General features: G+C 46.0%; 2 protein-coding genes across 5 annotated transcripts in view; one reads left to right on the forward strand and one right to left on the reverse strand.

Moving 5' to 3' along the window:
- Tmem131 (Transmembrane protein 131) overlaps window positions 1-7,218 on the reverse strand; it is a 65,627-nt gene extending 58,409 nt beyond the window's left edge. For both annotated transcript variants that reach the window (XM_084601568.1, XM_084601567.1), the window contains exons 1-2: window positions 7,064-7,218; window positions 567-631 (exon numbers count right to left, since the gene is read on the reverse strand). In XM_084601568.1, the coding sequence (XP_084457694.1) occupies window positions 567-631; window positions 7,064-7,184 (186 nt within the window). In that variant the 5' untranslated portion in view covers window positions 7,185-7,218. The remainder of the gene's footprint in view (window positions 1-566; window positions 632-7,063) is intronic.
- A 36-nt stretch (window positions 7,219-7,254) lies between these two features.
- Window positions 7,255-23,310, forward strand: part of LOC146191098 (monocarboxylate transporter 12-B-like) — an 88,664-nt gene continuing 72,608 nt past the window's right edge. Inside the window, exon 1 of one of the 3 annotated variants that reach the window (XM_084601570.1) lies at window positions 7,255-7,360. The gene's annotated coding sequence lies outside the window, so the exon portion shown is untranslated. The remainder of the gene's footprint in view (window positions 7,361-23,310) is intronic. The other 2 variants (XM_084601569.1, XM_084601572.1) reach the window with 2 other exon arrangements.

Below are 23,310 nucleotides of genomic sequence, written 5' to 3' on the forward strand. Positions count from 1 at the left end.
CATAGTGTCAGATGCAATAAGACAGGCAGGGCAACATATCAGCAGATTCGAGAGAAAATTCCCCCCCCCCCCCCCCCCTTTTTTTTCCTGCACTTCAGTTCTTCGATACCTCATTCTGAAGCAGCAGCTTGTCTTCACACCACAAAGGGCACCATAAATTATAATCAAGAAGGGAACTGCTTTGCATGCACACAGTTTTTCATTCCTCCTTACATAATCATTTCATAATTCTGCAACACGTACGACTTAGAGCTGTGTCATAATTGTTTGCACCCGAAAATACAGGTGGCTTTATAAATGTTCAGCCTTTCTAGCGTTATGATGAGTAGCTAGCTAGCAATATTTTATTTCAACACTGGCGATACACGCATTTATATTGCCACCTTGATAAGGCTCAGGTGTTCTTCAACCAATAATATTTGTCAAGCACATGAAATCCACTTTCTCTTTAAAGAAGCCCCATATTTCACATTGCCCTTGCACGGCAGTAGCACGGCAACTGTGAAGCTGTGAAGCAGCCCCGAGATCATGAAGATGTTGAGCAAACGCAAAAAAGCAGCACGCACCTCTGAAATGTGAGCAAGCACACCATCTACGAGTCCGTTAATGTCGCTGCCTTCCTGCACAAACCCTGAAATAGGAGACACAGAAAGATGAATACCAACAGTGAAGCACACATGATAAGGAGAAAAGTAAACGACAAATGAACTGAAAGTCCCTCACAACAGAAGTGATTGCATGTGCTTCCATGAAGCACGACAGACAGCAGCAACATGCTGTGCAAGCAGGACAGACAATGAAAAGGAGCAGTGAGCAGATGCCGCTGACCTCCAATCACAAGTGCACATGTGGAAATAGCTTTCAGATTGATGATGCCTACGCTAAAACAGGCTCTGTTTAACAATAAAAACAGCATATGTCGAGCTATGGCATAACAATAAAGCATCACAACAATGAACAGTGGCCGAACACACTAAAGAAACATTTTACAAAAGAAGAGGTCTATGTAAGTTTGTAGCAAAACGTTGGAACAACCACTTTGCAATAAAATGGCAAGGAAGGCCAGAACATCAGTTTGCCGAACACAGAAAGAATTCGCATGAAGCATATTCCGCTAAAGCATTACCCGCCAAAATTGTCTTCTTTTTTTCTCAATTGAAGATCCAACAAAGAACTAGAACTAGTGCTACAAGTGTTACAAGTGTTAATCACGCCACTTTCTTGCATTAATGCTTTACTATAATAACCTGCTAAAACCACCTTCAATAACAAACACTGAATTTGTGCGTACTTTTGTCTGAGGAAACTGATTTACTAGAATACCACACTACAACACTACAAAGTCCGTTACACCTTTCAGAGTAGTTAAATATAGATAAAACATTTACAGTTCTGTAACTCTGAGTTTATCCACTCATAAGACATTCAGAGCTGCGTTAACACGAGTCTTGGACCAAAGCCCCTAATGTTGCACCAGGCTAATCTTGGACATATAAACAGTAAAACCAAGTATTTAAGCTGAGGTGCCCTGAATATTGTTACACAAAACGCAAGGCTGTGCCCTAATTAAACAGCTGGTAGTTCTGCTGCTCCAATACAGCAGCAGGTAAGTTAAAATTTAAACCTTTGCGAAATAGCGTCTACGATTGTGCACAAGACTATTCAATTTTTTCTCAAAGCACGCAGACCTGTTTTCATGAAGCAAGTGGTTTCAGCTAGATTTAAAAAATGCATGGTGGCCAGAATGTTAGGAATTTTTAGTGCACAAAGAAAAACAAAATAAAATTGCTTTTTTTAAAATGTAGAAAATAAAGAGGGACTTCATAAAGTTCTATGGTGTGCCTGGGAAGCATTGCTTACTACTAAAGCTTTTTTTTTTTCTTTCATTCATGTTTTTGATGCTGTACCTGAGCTTTCATAGTGTTAATAGTGCCTGAACTCAAAGTTTTGTAGTCATTTGTGATATCTCTTTAAATGTACAACTGCAAATATATTAAATTTTTCAAAGTTTTCTCAATAGTATAAAATAATAACTCACATCTGAAAGGTCGCACCTCAGGCAAAGACACTCGAAACAAAGCTATCCCGAAAGGAATTTGCACTTTATTCCTTTTGTAATGTTCAGGAATGTTCTCTTTCACCTTTCCATGCCAAGAAAATAATCTAGGAGACGTGTTTTCACCAACAAGATGGTATGTGGATCCAAAAGCCGCACATGGGATATGAAGAGGTGCCATCATGGAAGATTCAAGATTCATTCTGACTTCTTGGGGTTCTTTCACAAGTTCATGCCCAATAAGTTGACTCATTGCTGACTTTGCATATTGAAATGATTCAATTTGAATGATGACATAATCTGTGCAGTCTGAACAATACAGGCCACTCCTGGACAAGTAATGCACCTCAGTGGTATGTTGCAAAAAACTGCGCTTAGTTTCAGAATAGGGCAAGAAGTTGCTACTAAGGTAGTTCCAAAGCAAAAGAAATGCAAAAAAAGCAAACTGGTTATCTGAAGAGGCTTTGCAAATAGCTGAAGAAAGGAGGATGGCAAAAGGTATGGGGGAAAGAGAAAGATACAAGGTTCTCAATGCGGATTTTCAGAAAATAGCAAGGAGAGATAAGAATGCCTTCCTGAACATACAGTGCCAAGCAGTTGAGGACAACAGCCAATTAAGGAACACAAGAGCTCTGTATAAGACAATCAAAGATATCAGAGGAAACTTCTGTGCTAAGCTGGGCGTGATAAAGGACAAACGAGGCAAGGACCTCACTGAAGCCTCAGAGATAAAGAAGAGGTGGCAGGAATACACAGAAGAACTGTACAAGAAGGACCCGGATGTGCAAACCCAACATAAGACGGTTGTGATTACTGATCTCGAGCCGGGCATCCTGAAGAGTGAAGTTGAATGGGCCTTAGCCAGCCTTGCTAAGAACAAAGCTAGCGGAATTGATGGTATTCCAGCTGAGTTGCTTCAAAACCTCAACCACGACGCTGTTAACACACTGCATACATTATGTCAGAAGATTTGGACAACCCTGCAGTGGCCACAGGATTGGAGGAGGTCAGTTTACATCCCCATTCCAAAGAAAGGCAGTGCCAAAGATTGTTCCAACTACCGCACGATCGCGCTTATTTCGCATGCTAGCAAGGTGATGTTAAAAATCCTGCAAGGTAGGCTGCAGCAGTATGTGGATCGGGAGATTCCGGACGTGCAAGCTGGGTTTCGCAAGGGCAGAGGAACTAGAGATCAAATTGCCAACCTTCGCTGGATCATGGAAAAAGCAAGAGAGTTCCAGAAACCCATTTACTTCTGCTTTATTGATTATGCGAAAGCGTTTGACTGCGTTGATCACAGCAGATTGTGGCAAGCTCTCCAAGAGATGGGAGTTCCAATTCACCTCATCTGTCTCCTCAGGAACCTGTATGAAGGGCAAGAGGCCACAGTCAGAACTGGGCATGGTCTTACTGATTGGTTTCCGATTGAGAAAGGGGTGAGGCAAGGCTGCATACTGTCGCCCTGCCTATTTAACCTATATGCAGAGTGCATCATGAGGAAGGCCGGTCTGGACGAGTCTTCAGCTGGAGTGAAGATTGCTGGAAAACGTATCAACAACCTTAGATATGCAGATGATACCACTTTAATGGCAGAAAGTGAAGTGGACCTCAAGAGACTTCTGATGCGCGTACAAGAAGAGAGTGAGAAGTTTGGGCTTAAACTGAACATTAAAAAGACAAAGATCATGGCGTCTTGCCCTATCAAGTCCTGGAGCATCAATGGACAAGAAGTGGAAGCTGTGACAGATTTTCTGTTCTTGGGCGCCAAGATTACCTCGGAAGGAGACTGCAGCCATGAAATTAGGAGACGCCTGCTTTTGGGAAAGAGAGCAATGGTTAGCCTTGACCGCCTAGTAAAGAGCAGAGACATTAGTCTGCCAACCAAGATCCGTATAACTCGTGCTATGGTCTTTTCAGTTGTGATGTATGGATGCGAGAGTTGGACTGTGAAAAAGGCTGACCGCCGAAGAATTGACGCGTTTGAATTGTGGTGCTGGCGAAGACTCTTGAGAGTTCCTTGGACTGCCAGAAGATCAAATCAGTCGATATTGTCGACCATAAACCCTGACTGCTCATTGGAGGGTCAAATTCTAAAGTTAAAGCTCAGCTACTTTGGTCATCTGATGAGAAGAGAGGAGTCGCTGGAGAAAGATTTGATGTTGGGAAAAGTTGAGGGTCGCCGGAGAAGGGGTAGGCAGCGAACGCGATGGTTAGATGGCATCCTCGAGGCATTGCAGATGAAGCTATGTGATGTTAAGAAGATAGTGAGAGACCGGAAAGCGTGGCGTGACATGGTCCATAGGGTCACGAAGAGTCGGACACGACTGAACGCCTGAACTGAACTGAACTGTTCTGTCAGCCGTGTGAGGGAGCATGTTTATTTAAACTTCACATAAAACTTGTCAACATGGAGAAATTGTGGCAAGCAAGGTATGGAAGGTGGCTTCCTATTGTCGCACTAACTGTGCTCAGCATCAATGGTGTGCCCCCAAACTCACATCATCAGCACTTGACTTATTAGGTGCAAGCTGCATCTTTGTGTGAAAACCTGATGCCCAGTGGTCTCGTATTAGTTCAGACTGAGATGACAGCTCCAACCTGCTGAGACTATCGACAGATATTAACTTTCATTTCAGCCATTGCAAATGAGATTCACTGCTTTCTAGGCCTCTCTGAAAGTACTAGGCCTGGTTTGAGCGGATTAATGCCACCATCAGTGTAGTGAATGCAGTTTGCTCCAAAATGCTGCTCATAACCAATTGATTCTTTTAACTAGCCAAGAACCTTAACCTGAAGAGTTCTGTAACTATATATAATAGTTTGCGACACATACAGCACAAAATGTGCATTCTATCTTTTTGTTCTCCCATTTCTGACTTGGCAATATTCAATAGTTTTGTGAATTTTTGTGCAAGTCTCTCAATTTGTGTGAATCAAATATTTCCCCCTTCATAATCCATACATATATTCTGTTTGTGTCCCTAAGTATAGTAGCAGGAGATGGAAAATTCTATATGCTAAATTTTGATGTGCTGCAATTAAGAAAAATAATGAAGTTCTTGAGCAAAAAAATTTTTTTTTATGCCATACTAAATCAGCCCATTTTATCACAGTAACAAGAGCACGGAAAAATCCAATTATGTTCTTTTTTTTTTTTTACAGAAGACGGCATGCAAAAAAAAAAAAAGAAAGGAAAAAAAAAAGGGGGGGGGGGGGTGGGGGGGGGGGGGGGGGGGTCTCTTACTGAAATTTATCTTTCAAAAGTACCCATTGTATAGCATCATTATTGTAACTTCAACCTATAGTTCCGCTAAAATGAATATATCCACAATAACATTAAATTTTAGTCCCCCAAAACAATTCCAAATAATATGAAAGACTGGAAAGGAAAAATACATTTACACTTAAATTGAACTTTGATAGAACAGTTAGAAATGTGATGTAAAAGGCACACATGAACATCATGCTCAAAAAACAAGAGGTGGTAAGAATGAATAATGTTGGCCTGGATAAATGTAAATTATACTAGCAAAGGACTGAAGTTTTTACACATTGCACTAATGCAAAGAAAAAAAAAAAAAGCTGTCAAAGCAGGTACTGCGGGGGTTTTATGCAGCTATAAATATATTTCTCGCAGCGCAATAGACCAATGATAAGGTCTTGAAAAGAAAAACTCCGAGATCCTCACGGTCTTTCGCCATACAGCTAGCAATGAACCACAGATGAACTCGTGACGCACATTAAAGTGCATAACTTGGCAATAAATCGTTTACGTCGCAGGAAAGTGTGCAACAAGAACACGTTTTATGGATGTCACAAAAGAAGGAATGGGAAGAGTCAAAGCAGCAACGACTTGAGAAAAAGGTTGTGAACTGTGTTGCAGTTGTTTCCATTCTTGATAATTCAGCACCTCACTGTAGAACGCGCAGTAAGGCACATGTAGACTAGTACCAGTGAAAGCACAACACTTCTTGAAAATGGTGCACACGAGCCGGCATCACCCCACGCGCGTAATACCAACGTGCGGGGAATAGCAAAACGGCGGGAGAAATAAACAAACTACAAATCTCCACTTCGTTGGTAATCGAAGAAACGGCATGCCGCAGCGTCCGCGCGCCGCGAGTCAACGCTACGCAACGTGTCCTTAAACCGGAAAGAAAGTGCGAGCCACAAACTGGCCGGCTGGAGGGTCCGGTGAAAAAAAAAGGAAGTGCAGTCTAGATCCCCGATTTTGGCGAGTTGAAGGCTTGCGTGGACTCACAGGTGGGGACATGACAGAGTGGGCTGGAAGCCTCACCGTTATGCACTATATCACCGGCACTGAGTGCGCAACCGCGCTCGTTTACTAAACAGTAACTTGCGGCAAAGCAAGAATAGTCGAATTCACGCTTCTTCAAGCGCTAAGTAAACGGGAGCCGCGCGAGCATTGTAATTTTTTCGCGCAGACTACCGGACGCTGTACCGCGCCAAAAACACACACAACCCCGCTCAACGCCACTTCGCGCCAGCCACCGTCGCTTGGTCGATACATTCGCGAAGACCGAGAAATGCCACAGCATAGCTCTTCGCGCGCTGTGTAACAACCTGGCCACACGCCAGTGAACCAAACGGATGCAGCTGGCGCGTTAAGTTTGTAAACAATGGTTGCCGGTGAAAAAGTGGTTTCGGAAGGCACTAGCATCTGTCAGCACACGTGAGGCATTGAAAATGGAAACGCCACTACCAGGAGCGCTATCGATTTGCTGCAGTTTTGAGGACGCGCTCGCGAAATCTAAGCTTCCGCACTTATTTCCGCTCGTTCCCGATCCATTGCCGTATCTACGTCCGTCAGTGCGCAAAAAACCAGCCGGTCTAACAGGCAGCACTCGTCGAAGACGCGGAATCACGCGAACAGCTGCACACCTCCGTAGAGGAAGGCCTAGTTTCGATTCGAGGGAGGGCGACAGAAACCTGCTGTTTCGACAGCTAAAACAAAAATAAAAAAAATCAACGCTTGTTGGAACTTGCCTTGTGTATGTCCGTCAACACTTTGCACGACTTTATAGACAATGTCCAGAACGTTGAAAAAGAGGAGAAATTTATGGAGCTTCATATTCCCACAACTTCGTATCACATTCAACCGCGCCATTCTGCATTCTGCACCGTACTGAACCAGCCGTCCAGTTCAAACTGTTTCAGCCGCCATATTCCAGGAGTTTCGCATCTTCATAGTTTCGCACACGAGTTTCACTTCTCACTCCACAACGCTGCCGGTCGCACTGTTATTGCTACGCGGGATGGTCTGACCTGTCGCCTCACTCAGGGGTAAGTTGGCTCTACTTTATGTAGCCCGGATCGTTTACATTGAATCCGAAGTGTCAAATCTCAAGCTTTTATGACTTTTTGTCTAAATAAGGTGATGGGTTACGAAAGAAGTAGCTAACACCTACGCGGACTTGGTACGGCAACTCCATGCTGCCAGCTGATATAACAGAGTGTACCGATGGACGGCGCTAGCCTCTAAAAACATGAGCATAAATTGTAGCATTTGAATTTCTAATCTTTTAATATGGAGCGTGGTGACAAACCTATACCGTTCAACCGCATTTCTTTCCGCTTGGTCGATCGCTTCGTGATGCGTGCACATCGATCATATACTGAAGCTGAAGTGCGAGTACATTTTTTTCAACTCGATCTTACCTGCCCGCTTCAATGCGCGGCGCGAAATTCTGAATCTACTGGAGAAACGTTGCAGGTGGAAGGCGTTATTTACGAGTTGGCTTCATCGCACAAAACCACACTGGTAGGTAGATCGAGCCTGCATACTCCTGTTAGCTGGGCTGCTCGCAGCGCACTACTGCTTGCAGAGAAGTATGCCGTATAGGAGAAAGTAACGGTTATTTTGACCTTGCTTAGGTCGACGTTTGTAAAAGCGCAAGTTTTGCGCTTTGTAGGGCTGTGCGTAATAGTGTTATCTCTAGGTGAATTTTTTCGTCGTTGCACAACCTTAGCAGCTATATGCAACGTGTATATCCTAATTGCTTCCGCACTGTTTTCTTTTTTTTTTTTTTTTTTTTTTTTTTTTTTTTTTTTTTTTTTTTTTTGTGGCGCACCCTGTTATGTGGATGGGTCAACATCGAGGCCTGAGCTGACAGCGCATATTTCCTCTCGACAACGAAAACAGCGGGTTCGGCCATGGTTTAGAGCAGTGCCTGCGGCTGCGCTCTGTCTGGCGCCTCCTTGTTGTTGCAACTGGCACGCGCTCTAAATTTCTGTCCTTGGCACGACGGCTCCTCGGGGGTGCCCGCGGTGTTCAATTTGACGTCCGCCCCCGCGAGCTTATGTCGCTTTGAGTGATAGGCGCGCGCGGCAACGACGGCACACGCGCGTCGCTCCCGACTGGGTGCCTCGATATCCCGCTGTCGGTTGCTGCCCTTTCGCGATTTGATTCTGCACGCAATTACGGCGGTTATACATTGGAAATCAAAACGTGTGGAGTACGAGTTATTGAGCCATATGATATGTCAATTATTGCAGAATGCATTTATGGAATCCTCCCCGACGTTTCTTGTTTGCGGTGTTTGCAGTTTTCGAACAGAGATTTATAAAAAGAACCTCTGCATATTGAGCCCCCGTAATAAATGTACTAATTGAGTCATTTGGTTTTCGGCAAAGCTCATTTAAGCTTGGGAATGTGCACGTTGCTAATTACACTTAAGTGACTTTAATATGGGTTTATAAAGAAGGCGTGTATGGTAACGTGGAACCGAAACTCGCGTTTGAACCACGGAAGGTGCCTATTTCGTCATAATCACATCATCTCTTATATAATCACTACAATCACCGGCCACATTGCCCGTATAGGCTCGATCAACTATCCTGAACCATAGGTTCCTCAAGGAAACCCGTTTTCAACTGCAACGTAGGAAGATTCGGCAAGATCGAGTGAATCGGGGGTATTATGAATTATTTTTGTTTGGACCAATCATATTTTCCGCAGTGGATTTTCTCATGGAACGCCACTGGAACGAATCGCACTGCAACTAGTTTTCCACGCCGAAGCTGCGCTCGCATATGATGATAGGGAGGAGTGACTTTGCTGGGACGCTGCCAGCCGTTGTATGTGTAATATGAGACAATGCAACCATGTTTTCATATTTACGCCGCTCCTTTCCCCAGGAGAGCGGCCTTTCGTGCGCTCTCTTCTTCCTGCATCTCCCGTGCTTCTTTTTTTCAAGACGGATGTTTATTTAGCTACAGCATATTTATCGCATGGGTTGAGATTTCTATACTGAAGCTCTCCAATATTCCATTCAGCTAATCGATGCCCCGCATATTATAAGCTGGCATGCGGCCCAATTAAAAATCTGGACTACTACTTCGGGTGATCGCGCGTCATATATTTGTGCCTGTTAAGGATTAACTGCCTTGCTCAAACGCCTTGCCAAAGCTCCTTAAGTCGGCCGATGAATCTACATGGCAAGGTTCTGAAAAAGTCGCCCACAAAAGTTGTCGAAAAATATACGTCGGTATGGTCGGTATAGATGTGCAGTGTGCCGAACCTGCACGCTTGGCTTGATGCATATCTCGAAAATTTTTAGAAAAAAAAAAAAAAAAAAAGAGGGGGGCCAGTATGTTTTCCGACACTAAATTTCTTGCTCCGACGAAATTTGTGGGTAATACAGTTCCAGTCGCTCTACCAGTATCAATTCATGACCTCTCTGCGGTCGGTCTGACCATGCTTAACTAAATTTAGTGGTCCTATGTGGCTATAGTGTGAGTGTCTTTGTGTGTTGCAGCTTTTCTCAAAGGAGTTGAATTAAAGGGATGCTGAAAATGGTTCTTGCAAATATGCCTAAGCAGCTGACTCTTATTTCGCTATATGTGTCGTTTCGTTATAACGAACTACGCTTAACTGTTAATTTGCGGGTTAAAATTATACAGTCGTATAGGGGACCGGTCATGCCGGAGCCCGCTTCCGAAAGCTTATTTCCGGATCGTAAAGATATCTATACGCGTCGAGCAACTGTTGCAGGCCGTAAAGCGCAGACAGCAGCGCGATAGCAGTAGGCTTCGTCGACTTACTTAGCGGCGGGGATTTGCGTCAATCTTTCCACACTCGAGCTGCGTCCAGGGCTGAGCTGCGGCCGCTTGTTTTACTTGCTTCGCGGTCGGTATTTATCGGCGTTTTCTCCGCAGATTGCGTCAGGCCACCTGCCACGCACAGCAGCGGGCGGGACATTTTATTTTTGGCTCTTTTTTAGCAGCCAACGATATGGCACTGATCGCGAGGCCTTACATTGGACTCCGCGCCCCGCAGGCTTTCTTTCTTTTGCCTCCAGCCACGGCTAAGTCCGAGCTGCGCTGACGTGCCCGTAATGCAAATGGTGAAATGAGTAAGTGCATGCTTTCGATTGCGCATTTACGTATGGCTCGCCTTTTAAGCCAAGGTCGCAGCTAGCCTTCGACGCGATGGCAAGCGTTGATTGGTTGTCCACAAGTTTCAAAATGGACCGTTTTTAGCGCGGTAGCGTTAAAGGCCCCATTCTGCAAAATTCCGGCGTCGAAGTCGTCGTTGGCAGTTGGCAAGTGACATAGCAGGCACCGGCATGTTGGTAGGTTGTAAGACTTCAAGAGAGCACGTGACTTTACCGTAGTGCCCAATGTTAGTAGACTAGTGACATTGCAGTGCCTTGGGTGTAGCTCCTTTGAGATGGTAGGGTGAGATGGATATTGATCGATTCAGAACCCTTGGATTGCGAGTCAGGCACGCCTCGCTCGTACAATGATATAAAGGCACAAATCAAGCGAGCAGATTGCAAACAGTAAGGACCGGCAAAGAGAGCCGCAGGGTGGAGCAACTGACTGGGGACGAAAAGCCGGTGGCAGCTTTAGTGCCGCACACTTGCCACATGTAATGGTTAAAGATAGTCATTGCGGGATAAATTAAGAGATAGCTCCGACTGCAGAGAAAAATTATCCTATTCTCTTCGAGGGGAGAGGGGGGAGAGAGAGAGAGAGACCGGAAGGCGGCTGCCGCAGAATAAAGGTAAAATACATTAAGTGGTTTAAATGTGTGTAGTGATGCATTTTGGGCGCAGTGGTGCGTATTTGTGTACGTGGAATAATGCATGCGCGATATGTGGGGTAGGTAGGCGGTCGTGCACGACAGCTATAGCTCGCACCCAGGTTCTTATGCTATCACAACGAACGGTAATGAAAATTTTTCCTCAAGTTCATGGCTGAGCATAGTGAATGCGAGCGAAAGTGCACGGGAATTAAGAATGTTGGGAGCGGATCTTTCGTCCTTAAAAAAACGACAACGAGCGCGAGCGCGCAGGCTTGTGGCGAACTGTTGGTGCACGTTCTCAATTGAGACAGTGCAAAGTCTATATATGGGCGTCTCTATATGCTGTCGTATAGCACAGTTTCAAACGGAGCACGCTCGCACGCCTGCTCTCAGCACGGTTTCGCGCTTTATGGCTTCTCCGAAATAGAACGGCGTTATGCATAAAAAAATGGACTGCACTTTTAAGATTCCGATAGCATTTAGAGAGTAGCGAACGGAGAGCACGGTTGGCAGGGCGCAAGCGGCAAAGGGATACAGGACGATCTCCAGGCGTCAGGTCCTACGAGGCGCCTTCGTCACGCGCCTTGTTGATACTATATATATATATATATATATATATATATATATATATATATATATATATATATATATATATATATATATATATATATATATATATATATATATATATATATATATATATATATATATATACCGGGTGTCCCAGCTAAAGGTAACCAAGGTTTTAAAAAATGCGATGAGCCACAGCGCAGGGAAATCACTTAAGAGCTCTTGAGTCGCACACGCTAAAATCTGCAGTATATTTTGTTCACTGAATCTAATTAATTAGTAAAGACTAATTAGCCATATTTAATTATTGGCTTGAGAGAAAAAAGTTTCAATGCAAATGTTGTAGATTTCGAAAAACGGCCCTGTGTATGTAGTCACTGTTTGTGTGTGTGTGTGTGTGTGTGTGTGTGTGTGTGTGTGTGTGTGTGTGTGTGTGTGTGTGTGTGTGTGTGTGTGTGTGTGTGTGTGTGTGTGTGTGTGTGTGTGTGTGTGTGTGTGTGTGTGTGTGTGTGTGTGTGTGTGTGCGCGTGTGTGTGTTTCACTGCGAAGAGGTTACTACAGGATAATGCCGAGGGGATAAGGGACGTTCAGTGCAGGCTGCGGCGGCCTCCTTTTAATGGAGACGAAACGCGAAAGGACCTCGTGTGCTGTACGATGCCACTGCATGTATGTTAAAGAACCACGGGTGGGCGAAATATAATTCGGAGGCCTTCGCTACGGCACTCCTCATAACCTCCGTCTATTCAGTGCGTTAAACAAAGTAGATCACTGCCCAGAATGTACCCGGCCCTCAGGCAATGCGAGCGCATGCGTGCCTTCATTCCAGCGGTTGCGCAAACTGCACAGAGTACCGTGCAGCACGAGAAAACGCTGTTTGTCGTGTGATTGATATACCTATTGTGTCGTACACATTTGCTTTCCGCCTGCTTACGCACCGCGTCTCGCTCAGGTTCATGCAATGCGCCAATGCGTTGTTTAGCAGTGCGTACGTATGCAGCCCTCCCACACGCACGCCGAGGGCAAACACTCGACACCGACCTTGACTTGACGGGTCGACATGGAGCTCCAGGGTTGTCGCGACACGCGCCGCATATATTTCCGTTTGTGTATACGCCTGTTGCATACCGTACACATCCTATGTTTTGCGGGAGTCGTTACGCAGTGCCACGGTGAAATACCACAGCCGAAGGCTAATTGCCGGTGGCGAGCTATCTCTTCAGTTCAGTTCAGTCGTTCAGTCGTGTCCAACTCTTCGTTACCCTATGGACCATGTCACGCCACGCTTTCCGGTCTCTCACTATCTTCCTAACATCACATAACTTCATCTGCAGTGCCTCGAGGATGCCATCTAACCATCGCGTTCGCTGCCTACCCCTTCTCCGGAGACCCTTAACCTTTCCCAACATCAAATCTTTCTCCAGCGACTCCTCTCTTCTCATCAGATGACCAAAGTAGCTGAGCTTTGACTTTAGAATTTGACCCTTTGCATTTGAATTTGGCGAGCTATCACTTCAGTTTAATGATAATTTTATTCAGACGTTTCACATCGGATTGGCACTATCCTCCCACTCGCATGCCGCAGGCTGCCCACAATGAAATGAGCGCTCGATGACAGTATACTCTACTTTGCGCCACCAACGAGAAGCTATTTGCTTTCGAAGCTCCCTTCGCCGCACGCTGCTCGGCCTCGCCTGACCGCCCTCGTCGAAGCCATCGAAGCCAGATCGAGTCTTTGCTATCATGTAAAAACTCCAATCTACCCTATACCGCCTTCATGCAAGGTATCAACGGCCGCTTCGCCGCCATCCAAGAGGTCCGCCTCACTCCCCTAAAAGCGGCGCCTTAATCAATCAATCAATCAATCAATCAATCAATCAATCAATCAATCAATCAATCAATCAATCAATCAATCAATCAATCAATCAATCAATCAATCAATCAATCAATCAATCAATCAATCAATCAATCAATCAATCAATCAATCAGCCTTTTGATTTAGCTGATTAAAATCATACATACACTCAACCAAGGAAGTTATAAAACCTCCTTGGACCCAACGCTTTCTCGAAGACCGGATCTTCTATCCCCAATAATACCCTAGCACCCCCGCCTCCCCCTCCCCTCTTTTCCTACAACATGGCACCATGCTCTTGCATTAACCACGGCCCGTCGGGGTGAGAGCGAACATAAAGAAATGAAACTGTATAGTATTAATTTCGACTGAAACGCGGTACACCGCACCTCCACATTCAAGCCCTGTTTACATGGACCCGACTGCGGGGGTCCAGTTGAGTGAACTCGACCTCACCGGTTTTACACGAACTCGACCAGACGAGCGTAGGGTGCCTCGATGTCTTCTAGACGAGCGGCCATTACGGCGCCTATACTTCGTCTCACAAGATATCTGCAGCGTTGCGAAAGGCAGAGGAGCCCTTGCAATTGTGCTCCTTAGTGCCTTTCACTTCTGCACACTATAATAGAAAATTGTGCTCCTACTGTCACCCCCGACAATATGTAGGCGCACAATTGTCTATTGTAGTGCGCGTGATCCTGATTGGACCAAGGTGCCTCTGCCTTTCGCAGTGCTGCAAACATCTCGTGAGACGAAGTATAGGAGCCTGTTTCTATCATGTATATGTCATTTGTGTTTGTTTCTTGCCTTCCTAATTTAAGGAACTAGCAGATGGCATCAGATTCCGGTTGTTCTCCCCAGCGCATCCCTCGCGTTTTCCGTACTGTTCTTCTTTCCTACTATTTCCCGACTCTACTCGACAACGTTTATGCTTCTTGCAACGGGGTCGAGCGAGTTGACACGGCTCCTCGATCCCCCCACTCGACAGTGCTTACATACCCAGTAACCGGTTCTCGATCCTATAACTCGACTCAACCCGCTCCTGCCGGGTCCACGTAAACGCCGCTCCAATCTCTATTTACTCTCCCTGAGATCGTCATCCATGAAACAAAGGACCCGAATAAACTACCTGCGGCCCCTCACATTTCCTCCCCTAACAGCGCCTATACTCATTCAACCTGACATCCGCGTCATTATCAACCCTTCAGATGGCATCGACATTGACTGCTTCGTTGTCGAACTCTTCCTCAGGCCCCGCCCTCGCTACCATCACAAAAGCATTACGAATCGCCCATCTAATCGTCAGAGACTTCAGCGCTCTCATCAGGCATATGTTATATACTGCCACACAGTCCAAATGGCACTGCCCTAGCCTTGGTAACGCATCGAAAATCACGCTCTCGCTGTCTGTACACCATGAGGTTCGGACACGCTTGTTTGCAGAGACGCGGTTGTGAATGCAGGTTGAGAAAGAGGGATTATGTCCGAACACCCATGTTGGCAGAGACGCTGTTGCCAATTAAGGTTGAGTAAGAACGATTAATCCTTCTTTCTCAATCTGTGTTGACAGCTGCGTCTCGGCCAACATGCGTGTCTGGACCTCACACTGAGCAAAAACATCCCCAGTCCCAAGTGCACAATACCGGGACCTCGTTTCGTGGTGATAACTACGTCATGAACACCCGCCGTCTCCATCGCTCCCACCAATGCTCTATCTACCCAACCTACTTCATGTACTGACTGCGCTTCCGAGTTCCCCGCATCCACATAGCTAGCTCTGAGGACGTTTCCACCACTTCCTTTACCGCCCCGATTCCCGGAACCAATAACAATATAGATATACCATGCACCTCCTCGACCTGTGTCACGCCAGCGTTAAAAAGAATTGAAAGCCGATCAATGAGATTCATGCAGCATATTCGTGACTGGTACTTTTCTACACCATGCTACGTGGTTATTATCGTCTATCTATGTAAAGAAACGAAGAGACATGCTCGTTTCGAAACGATTTATTGTGCGGCGGGAATTTCCCGTTATGTGATTCGACCTTATGGGATGTCCAGTAGACGTCTGCGTTTATTTCAGGTGAATGTTTCGAGCTCAGTGGGGTCGATTATCATATCCCTGTGGTGGGAGAAGTGGACACTCCCGTGCTACTTCCCAGAGGCATGCATGCGAGTGATTTTCGAGGCAGTGAGGCTGCGATCGAACGGGGAGTGTCTAGGGTCCCGGTGCGTTCAATTCTCATCTTATCTAAAGTAGCTGTCCGAGTTGGCAACTCCTTCCATTGGAACTCGACCACGCCTTATGGTCCTCGACGTCACACAGCCCACCGAACAATGACATGTCCGGCAACTTCCGTGAGCGAGAGAGACATGAACGCCGGTGCACCAGTCCACCTCCTGGCAACCGGTCAGTGCCAAGCCATGTCACCTACCAGCAGCATGCTCGTGGCGTTTTGAGGTTGCGAGGCTTCAGAAGGTGGTCGACGGTGATGCCCCCGAACGATGTTCCCCAGCACGAGGGTGCTAACGCTCTCGTGTTAACAGCCTGCCCGGTCCATGCTCATCATCTTTCAATGCAATGCCTTAGACGGTTGAAGCCAACACAACACCGACTGCGCCGGACATTTTTTTTTTTCTTCCGACGTGGTAAAACGCCGGCTACAGGCGAAACACAGTCACTTCGCCTCCCGAAGAGTATCGGGGTGACAGCGCTGATAGGGCACTGGAAATATTGTACCAGTTGTTCTATAAACGTCCTCTTCGCGCGTCTGGAGTTCAATTACTCTCCCAAACCCTAGCTATACAACAATAGCACAATCTTTGCAACTAGATGGATGAAAAACAAATTCGTCAAAGGCATCTGGCATCTAGTCCGCCGTTTTATCGATTCCTCCGTCTCCAAAACATACTCCAATGCCCGTCTACTTCAATCCCACACATCCTCAGACGCCGATTTCTTGCATGACCTGAGAACTCTTTGCATGACCCCCTACGATTCTTTGACATGTGAAGGATGCACAAACTTTACAGTATAGACAGCGACGTCGGCCCTATACAGAGGTCCGCGCTGCCGTCCTATAGATAAACCTACGTACGCTCCTAATCCGCACCAGACAGGTTGCGTCGAAAACGGTCTTCCGATTCATCGAAGCGCTAGCAGGCTATTTCAGCAAGTGCTCGTGATTAGGAGAACTTCACTCCTCGTTTGTGAAAACACGCTAAAGTCATCTTTACCCCCAAACCTTGAAAACCAGCCTCCTCCGAAAACCTGCCACCCTTGACATCCTGCCTTGGAAACTCGTGTAAGACACATCCTTGATTGCCGGCGTCCGTTTCTCGAAGAAAGAAACACACTCCCGTACTCGGTGCAATACATAAGCTTCCGCCCCCCACCTCTCCACCCAGGGCGCCATGCTCCGCATATCTTCAGAACCTAATCAAATCTTATCTGAATTCACGGTCTCAGTATGTGGTGATTAATCATTCCTCTTCACAGATTCTAAGAATTTCGAATGGCGTCCTTCAGGACAGCATTTTAGGGCCGCTCCTGTTTAATATATATATATATATATATATATATATATATATATATATATATATATATATATATATATATATATATATATATATATATATATATATATATATATATATATAAATGACATCCCTAATATCAGTAACCATGCAAAATGCATTATATATACAGACGACACCAGCCTATTCTTTTCTTCCAATGACGTAAAAAGCTCAGCAGACACTGCAAACCGCACGCTCTTATTGCTTTCCACATGGTCATTAGCCAACTCATTAAAGATAAACAAATAGAAAACTAAAGTAGTACTCTTCCTTTCTAAAGAAAAACAACTACTTTGCCGACCCTCGTTATACCTCAATGGCAGTGTAATTGAGTACGTGGACACCTTCAAATCATTGGGTGTAACGCCCCGCCGGGGTGGCGCAGTGGTTACGGCGCTCGACTACTGTTCCCAAGGATCCATCCGCGAGGGCGGAAGACGAAGAAGTCAGGGAGCTGTCAGGCTGCCTGCTCGTCTCTGCGAAATCTGTTTGATTTTCCATTTAATACTCGATATATATGTCCCAGATAGCCTATATTGCAAGATCCTGACATGATATCAGCGCCGGGTGCGGCTCCACCGATGCCGCACCCTGGATCATCACCTGAGTGTTCTTCTGGAATCACGTCAGGCCTACCTCTGCAGACTGTGCCAGCTCTGCAATCATCACCTGTCATCCCAACCTGTGTATCATGCGGTCACCTGTCATCACCAGGTACTTCAGGACTCTCACCCTCTGATGCTCATCTACAACACGCATCTGGTCCTTCCACCGCAAGCTGGGATCGGCTGATGCCTACAGGTCAGGATGATTTTCCTGATAGCTCAGATACTTCGTCTGCCATTACCTGTATAGATGCTGCGGCGAAGTCTGCTCAAGAGCCAGACAAATTTATTCAAGTGCCATCGAAGCGTCGCCGCAGCTCGAGGCGGTCGAATTTCAGTGTCGACGCAACTAACGCTTCTAAAGCGCCCAAGTGCAACCTCACAGTAATCATAAAACCAGTAGATACCGGATATCGTATTACTCGCTTTAATCCGCTGGCAATGGGGCAAGCATTTGAATCTCTGGGTCCAGATGCCGTCCTTCAAGTTCGCCCCAACGAGCGGCTTAATCTTCTGGCAGTTGACACCTGAACCGCGGTCGCTACTGAACGCCTTTTACAAATACGATCAATAGCAGGAATTGCAGTGCGAGCATACGAGCCCCGACCAAACAACTGTGGCGTAGGAGTAATCAAGGGTGTACCCTGGATCTTTCTCAAGAAGATATCTACTCGGCACTATTGCAGAGAGTTCCAATAAAATCGGTGCGCCGTCTGGGAAATTCCGAAAATATCCGCATTGTGTTTGTGACAGAATCTGCGCCAGAATACGTTATTTTTGGATATACAAGATACCGTGTGCATGAATACATCCAAAAACCACGACAATGTGGTAGATGTCAGCGCTTCGGCCATGTGACTACTGCTTGCCGACTAGCCTTGCGCTGCCCACGCTGTGGGGGAAATCATGACCGTACCACGTGCCCAAGTGACATCCCCATTTGTCCCAACTGCGGAAAGCAGCATGAGGCAACGTTTCCCAGCTGCACTGCCTACCAAAAGGAGAAACTAATCTATAAGTACAAGATATCCAACAATACCGACTACAAGTCAGCAAAAGCTGCTTTGATTGATCAAAATCAAATCAGGAGTAGTCATCACAGAAAAAAACCATTGACGGGAAAGAAATCACAAGGACAGTCACAGAAAGATGATGCTGGTCATCCAAGAATTGATGACGTGGTTGAATTTCCTCCTCTTCCACAACAGTCAGAGGTACAACAACCATCTGTACCAAGCCCACAAGAAATTACTGTACAGCAGCCTCATTCGAGGTGTGCATCCTGGAACCGCTCATGCGAAACCTCTATTCGCAGAAACTCTGACATTTCTAGTTCCCAACTGTGCTCACTTGTTGAGGCTGTTCGTGCTTTTCTTATACCACTCTCCTCGCCGGTGGTGAAAGCCATCCTTACAATTCTTGATTTCATATCTCCTCTCCTCGCGCAATGGCGGTAGCAGACAATCAGTCGTCTGCTCCACCCAGCGTGCAAGCCATTCGAAATAAGGCCACCATCTTTCAATGGAATGCCTGCAGCCTCCGCCCCCGTCTCTCTGACTTTCGACACTTCGTCTTCAAGCATCGTTTCTCTATAATTGCTATATCAGAATCTCGGCTTAATACTACAATCCGTCTCTCAGGCTACACAGTACTGCAATCAACAACTGGTACAGACCTCAGTAAAGTTCTTCTGGCTATCCGGAAAGACGTCAACTTCATCCAGCATCCCATACCAACTGATCCACATAATGAGTACGTTGCAGCCACTTTAAAGTGCATGAACATGCAGTTTACAGTAATTGCTGCCTACATACCACCTCGTGCTAATTTCAATATTGATCGCCTACAAGATATCATGCGAAGTACCCCTGCGCCACACATTATAACGGGAGATTTCAACGCACATCATCCTGCTTGGGGAGGCGTCAGATCGACAGCCAGAGGCCGGCAGCTATTCGACTTCGCACTTTCCAACAATTTATTATTTCTCAACGACGGCCAAGCAACTTACTATCAAAGAGCACGGTCCAGTGCTCTTGATACCTCCATGATCTCTGCTGATCTGTCAGCTTCAACAACCTGGTCTGTGGACATCGAGACTCATGGCAGCGATCACTTACCTACATATATTGAGGTTTGGGGCTTTTCTCTCGCCTCTCAGCGGCATAAAGTTCGCTACACGAACTGGGAAGCTTTCGCTGATGCCGTAGAAAAGCAGGATCTGTCAAACTTAAATTATGACTCCTTCATTGCTGCAGTAGCACATGCTCAAACATTGCACACGAGAGTCCTCCACCTGCCAAAGATGTACTCAGCTGTTGACGCCGAATATGAAAAACTTCGAGCAATACGTCGCAGAGCAGAAAGACGAGCGCGCAAGACACTTTCTAGAGACGATATCCGGACTTCTAGGCGAGCACAAAAACACGTTCAACGCCATTTGGACAAGCTAGAAAGAAGGAAATGGACATCTTTTTGTGCAAAATTAGATCCTAGAAAGCCACTATCTAAAGTATGGAGTATTGTACGAAGCTTAAGAAGTCAGCCTTCACAACTACATCCTTTCGAGTGCGTGGCTCTAAATGCCAATACTACTTGTCTTCATGTAGCAGAGACTTTCTGTTCAAAGATGATTGCTCCATTAGCAGCTCCTTCACTGCAAAATGTGCTCCCCACCTTTGTCCCGTCGCCCAACACTTCTTTCCTAGACGAATTGTTCACTATGGAAGAACTCCAAGCTGCGCTAGCAGTTACCAACAAAAGATCTTGCCCAGGGCCTGACCATGTTAGCTACACTTCGCTGTCGCGTCTTGGAAGAAAAGCCAAAACTCAGCTGCTTACCATCTATAACAACTCTTGGATAACTGGCAGCCTTGTAGAGAGCTGGAAGACTGCGCGCGTAATACCCGTTCTTAAACCTGGTAAGCCATCAATTGATCTAAACGCTTATCGTCCTATTGCACTGCTAAGCTGTGTTGGGAAATTGATGGAAAAAATGGTTCATTCACGCCTTACCTGGGACTTGACGAATAGGGGAATTTACCCTCCATCAGTGTCTGGCTTCCGAAAAGGCCAAAGCAGTATTGATAATGTTATTGCTCTTGCCAACTGTGTCAGGCGCAGCAAAGCTGAGCGGCCTCTAATTATTGCCGTTTTTCTTGACGTTAAAGGAGCATTTGATAATGTCACGCACGAGGCGATTCATTCAGCCTTGCGTTCAATTGGCATTGCTGGACGAATGTATAACTGGCTTTCTGATTATCTTCGTGATAGGACCATTTACATGTCAACGGATCAAGGTGACACGTCCTTACATCATGTGTCTCGTGGCGTTCCTCAGGGAGGGATTTTAAGTCCAACCCTCTTCAATATATCTCTTCTTGGTTTGGACAGGTCCTTGCCACCTACTGTTCAAATCTCCCTCTACGCAGATGACATCTGCATATGGTGCTCCGGAAGAAACAGGCGCATTGTGCATGCTCGGCTACAAAAAGCAATAGTTGGCATTGCATTATTTTTAAACAAGCGAGGTCTTGTTATATCTCCGGAAAAGTGCGCAGCAATTTCATTTTCACGACGTGATCTCTCCCGTTATGTACTGAAAGTTGCTGGCACTCCTATACCGTATGTCAACCATCAAAAATTTCTAGGTGTGACCTTTGATAGGTCTTTTTCATGGTCACCACACGTTCAACAACTTAAGACCAAACTCTCTTCATACGTATCTATATTCCGTACGCTCTCAACGACCAGAAGAGGCTGCTCTACCGATTCCTTATTACGGCTTTATGGAGCACTTTGTGAAGGTCTTCTGCGTTATAGCCTCCCTGTTCTTCAAGGCCTCTCGCAGTCAAGCATTAAACTACTTGAAGCCATGCAGGCCAAAGCTTTGAGAGTGTGCCTTGGTCTTCCAAAAAACACTTCCACAGTGGGAACTCTGGCGGAGAGCAGACGTCTATCTGTAACCGTGCTGATACCGCAGGAGTTGCTTCGCGCCCAGCTGCGCTTTGCACGTGAACCTACCCACCCGTTTTCAGAGCAAAGCATGACATCACTCTCCAATCTACTGCCTGCGCAATATCAACGCGCAGTACCGTCATCTTTCCCACCATGGAGATTTGCTTCATGGCAAATTTCGACAACTATACCTGGCATCAAAAGAAAAGCCCGCACCCCAGGACCCGCACTTAAATACTTCGCCCTTGAGCACATCTGTGCACGCTACAGTCATCATTGCCACATCTATACTGATGGCTCTGTCACAGCTATTTCTTCATCCATCGGCGTGTGGATACCATCAATGCACACCACAATCTCGGCAACACTCAGTCATCGCACTTCAGCTGTGGCTACTGAGTTAACAGCTCTGAGAGAAGCAATTATATATATTCTACAACAACGCCCTGCAGCATGAGTTATCTTCAGCGATTGTCGCGCTGCACTACAATTGCTTAAATCATCAAGAATTCAGGAAGAGCTCGTCATTGACATAAATAAGCTACACACAGAGGTCTATGACCTGAGTCACAGCATTGTGCTACAGTGGTTACCTGCTCACTGCGGCATCGCGGGCAACGACGTTGCAGACGCCGCTGCAAAAGAACTAAAAGATTCCACAAGGACAATTTCACTACCATTCTCACGAAGAGATGCAGCAAGACTTGTAGCAACTGAATCATGGCGATTGCAACGCTCTCTGTGGTGTGACCCGAACCATCAATATCGACCTCTACACCGAATAGATCCCACTTGCGTCTTTCGAATTCCTCACAATTTGAACAGGTGGCATCGAAACTGTCTACACAGAATCCGCTTAAATGTGTCATACACAAACTACTTCCTACATAAAATAGGCATAGCGAGCACGCCTCTGTGCTCTACATGTGATGTGTGTGAAAATTTTGAACATTTGGTAACCTCCTGTCAACGGTTTACTGCACATCGCAGGACACTGCGCAATAATTTAAGCTTACCTAAAGAAACAACCTTGCACCTTGAACATGTCCTGGGTCCTTGGTGCGACGGATCGTCTGCTGCGCGAGCTACCAAGGCCTTACTAACTTTTCTTAAGGACACAGGGTTGATTAATACCCTTTAAAACTCATCTGTGTGTGATTATGTGCGTGTGAAAGTTAACTTTTCTTAAGGACACAGGGTTGATCAATACCCTTTAAAACTCATCTGTGTGTGCTTATGTGCGTGTGAAAGTGTGCGACACCGATTCTCTTTTTTTCTCATTTATTTCCCCTTCCGCTCCCACTCTCTGTCACCCTCATCCCTCAACCCTCATCAGGAGTAGCATGCTAGGCTTACCACCAGGCAGACATCTCCTGTTGCCATTAAAATATATATCTCTCTCTCTCTACTGTTCCCAAGGACGCGGGATCGAATCCCGGCCTCGGCGGCGGCTTTTCGATGGAGGCGAAAAGCAAGGCGCCCGTGTTGCTGTGCGTTGTCAGTGCACGTTAAAGAACCCCAGGTGGTCGAAATTTCCGGAGTCCTCCACTACGGCGTCTCTCATAGCCTGAGTTGCTTTGGGACGTTAAACCCCACAAACCAACCAACCAACCATTGGGTGTAACGTTCAGCAGTACGAT

This window comes from Amblyomma maculatum, chromosome 4 (genome assembly GCF_055883805.1).
Source record: "Amblyomma maculatum isolate TAMU_Amacu chromosome 4, ASM5588380v1, whole genome shotgun sequence".
Taxonomy (NCBI): Eukaryota; Metazoa; Arthropoda; class Arachnida; order Ixodida; family Ixodidae; genus Amblyomma; species Amblyomma maculatum.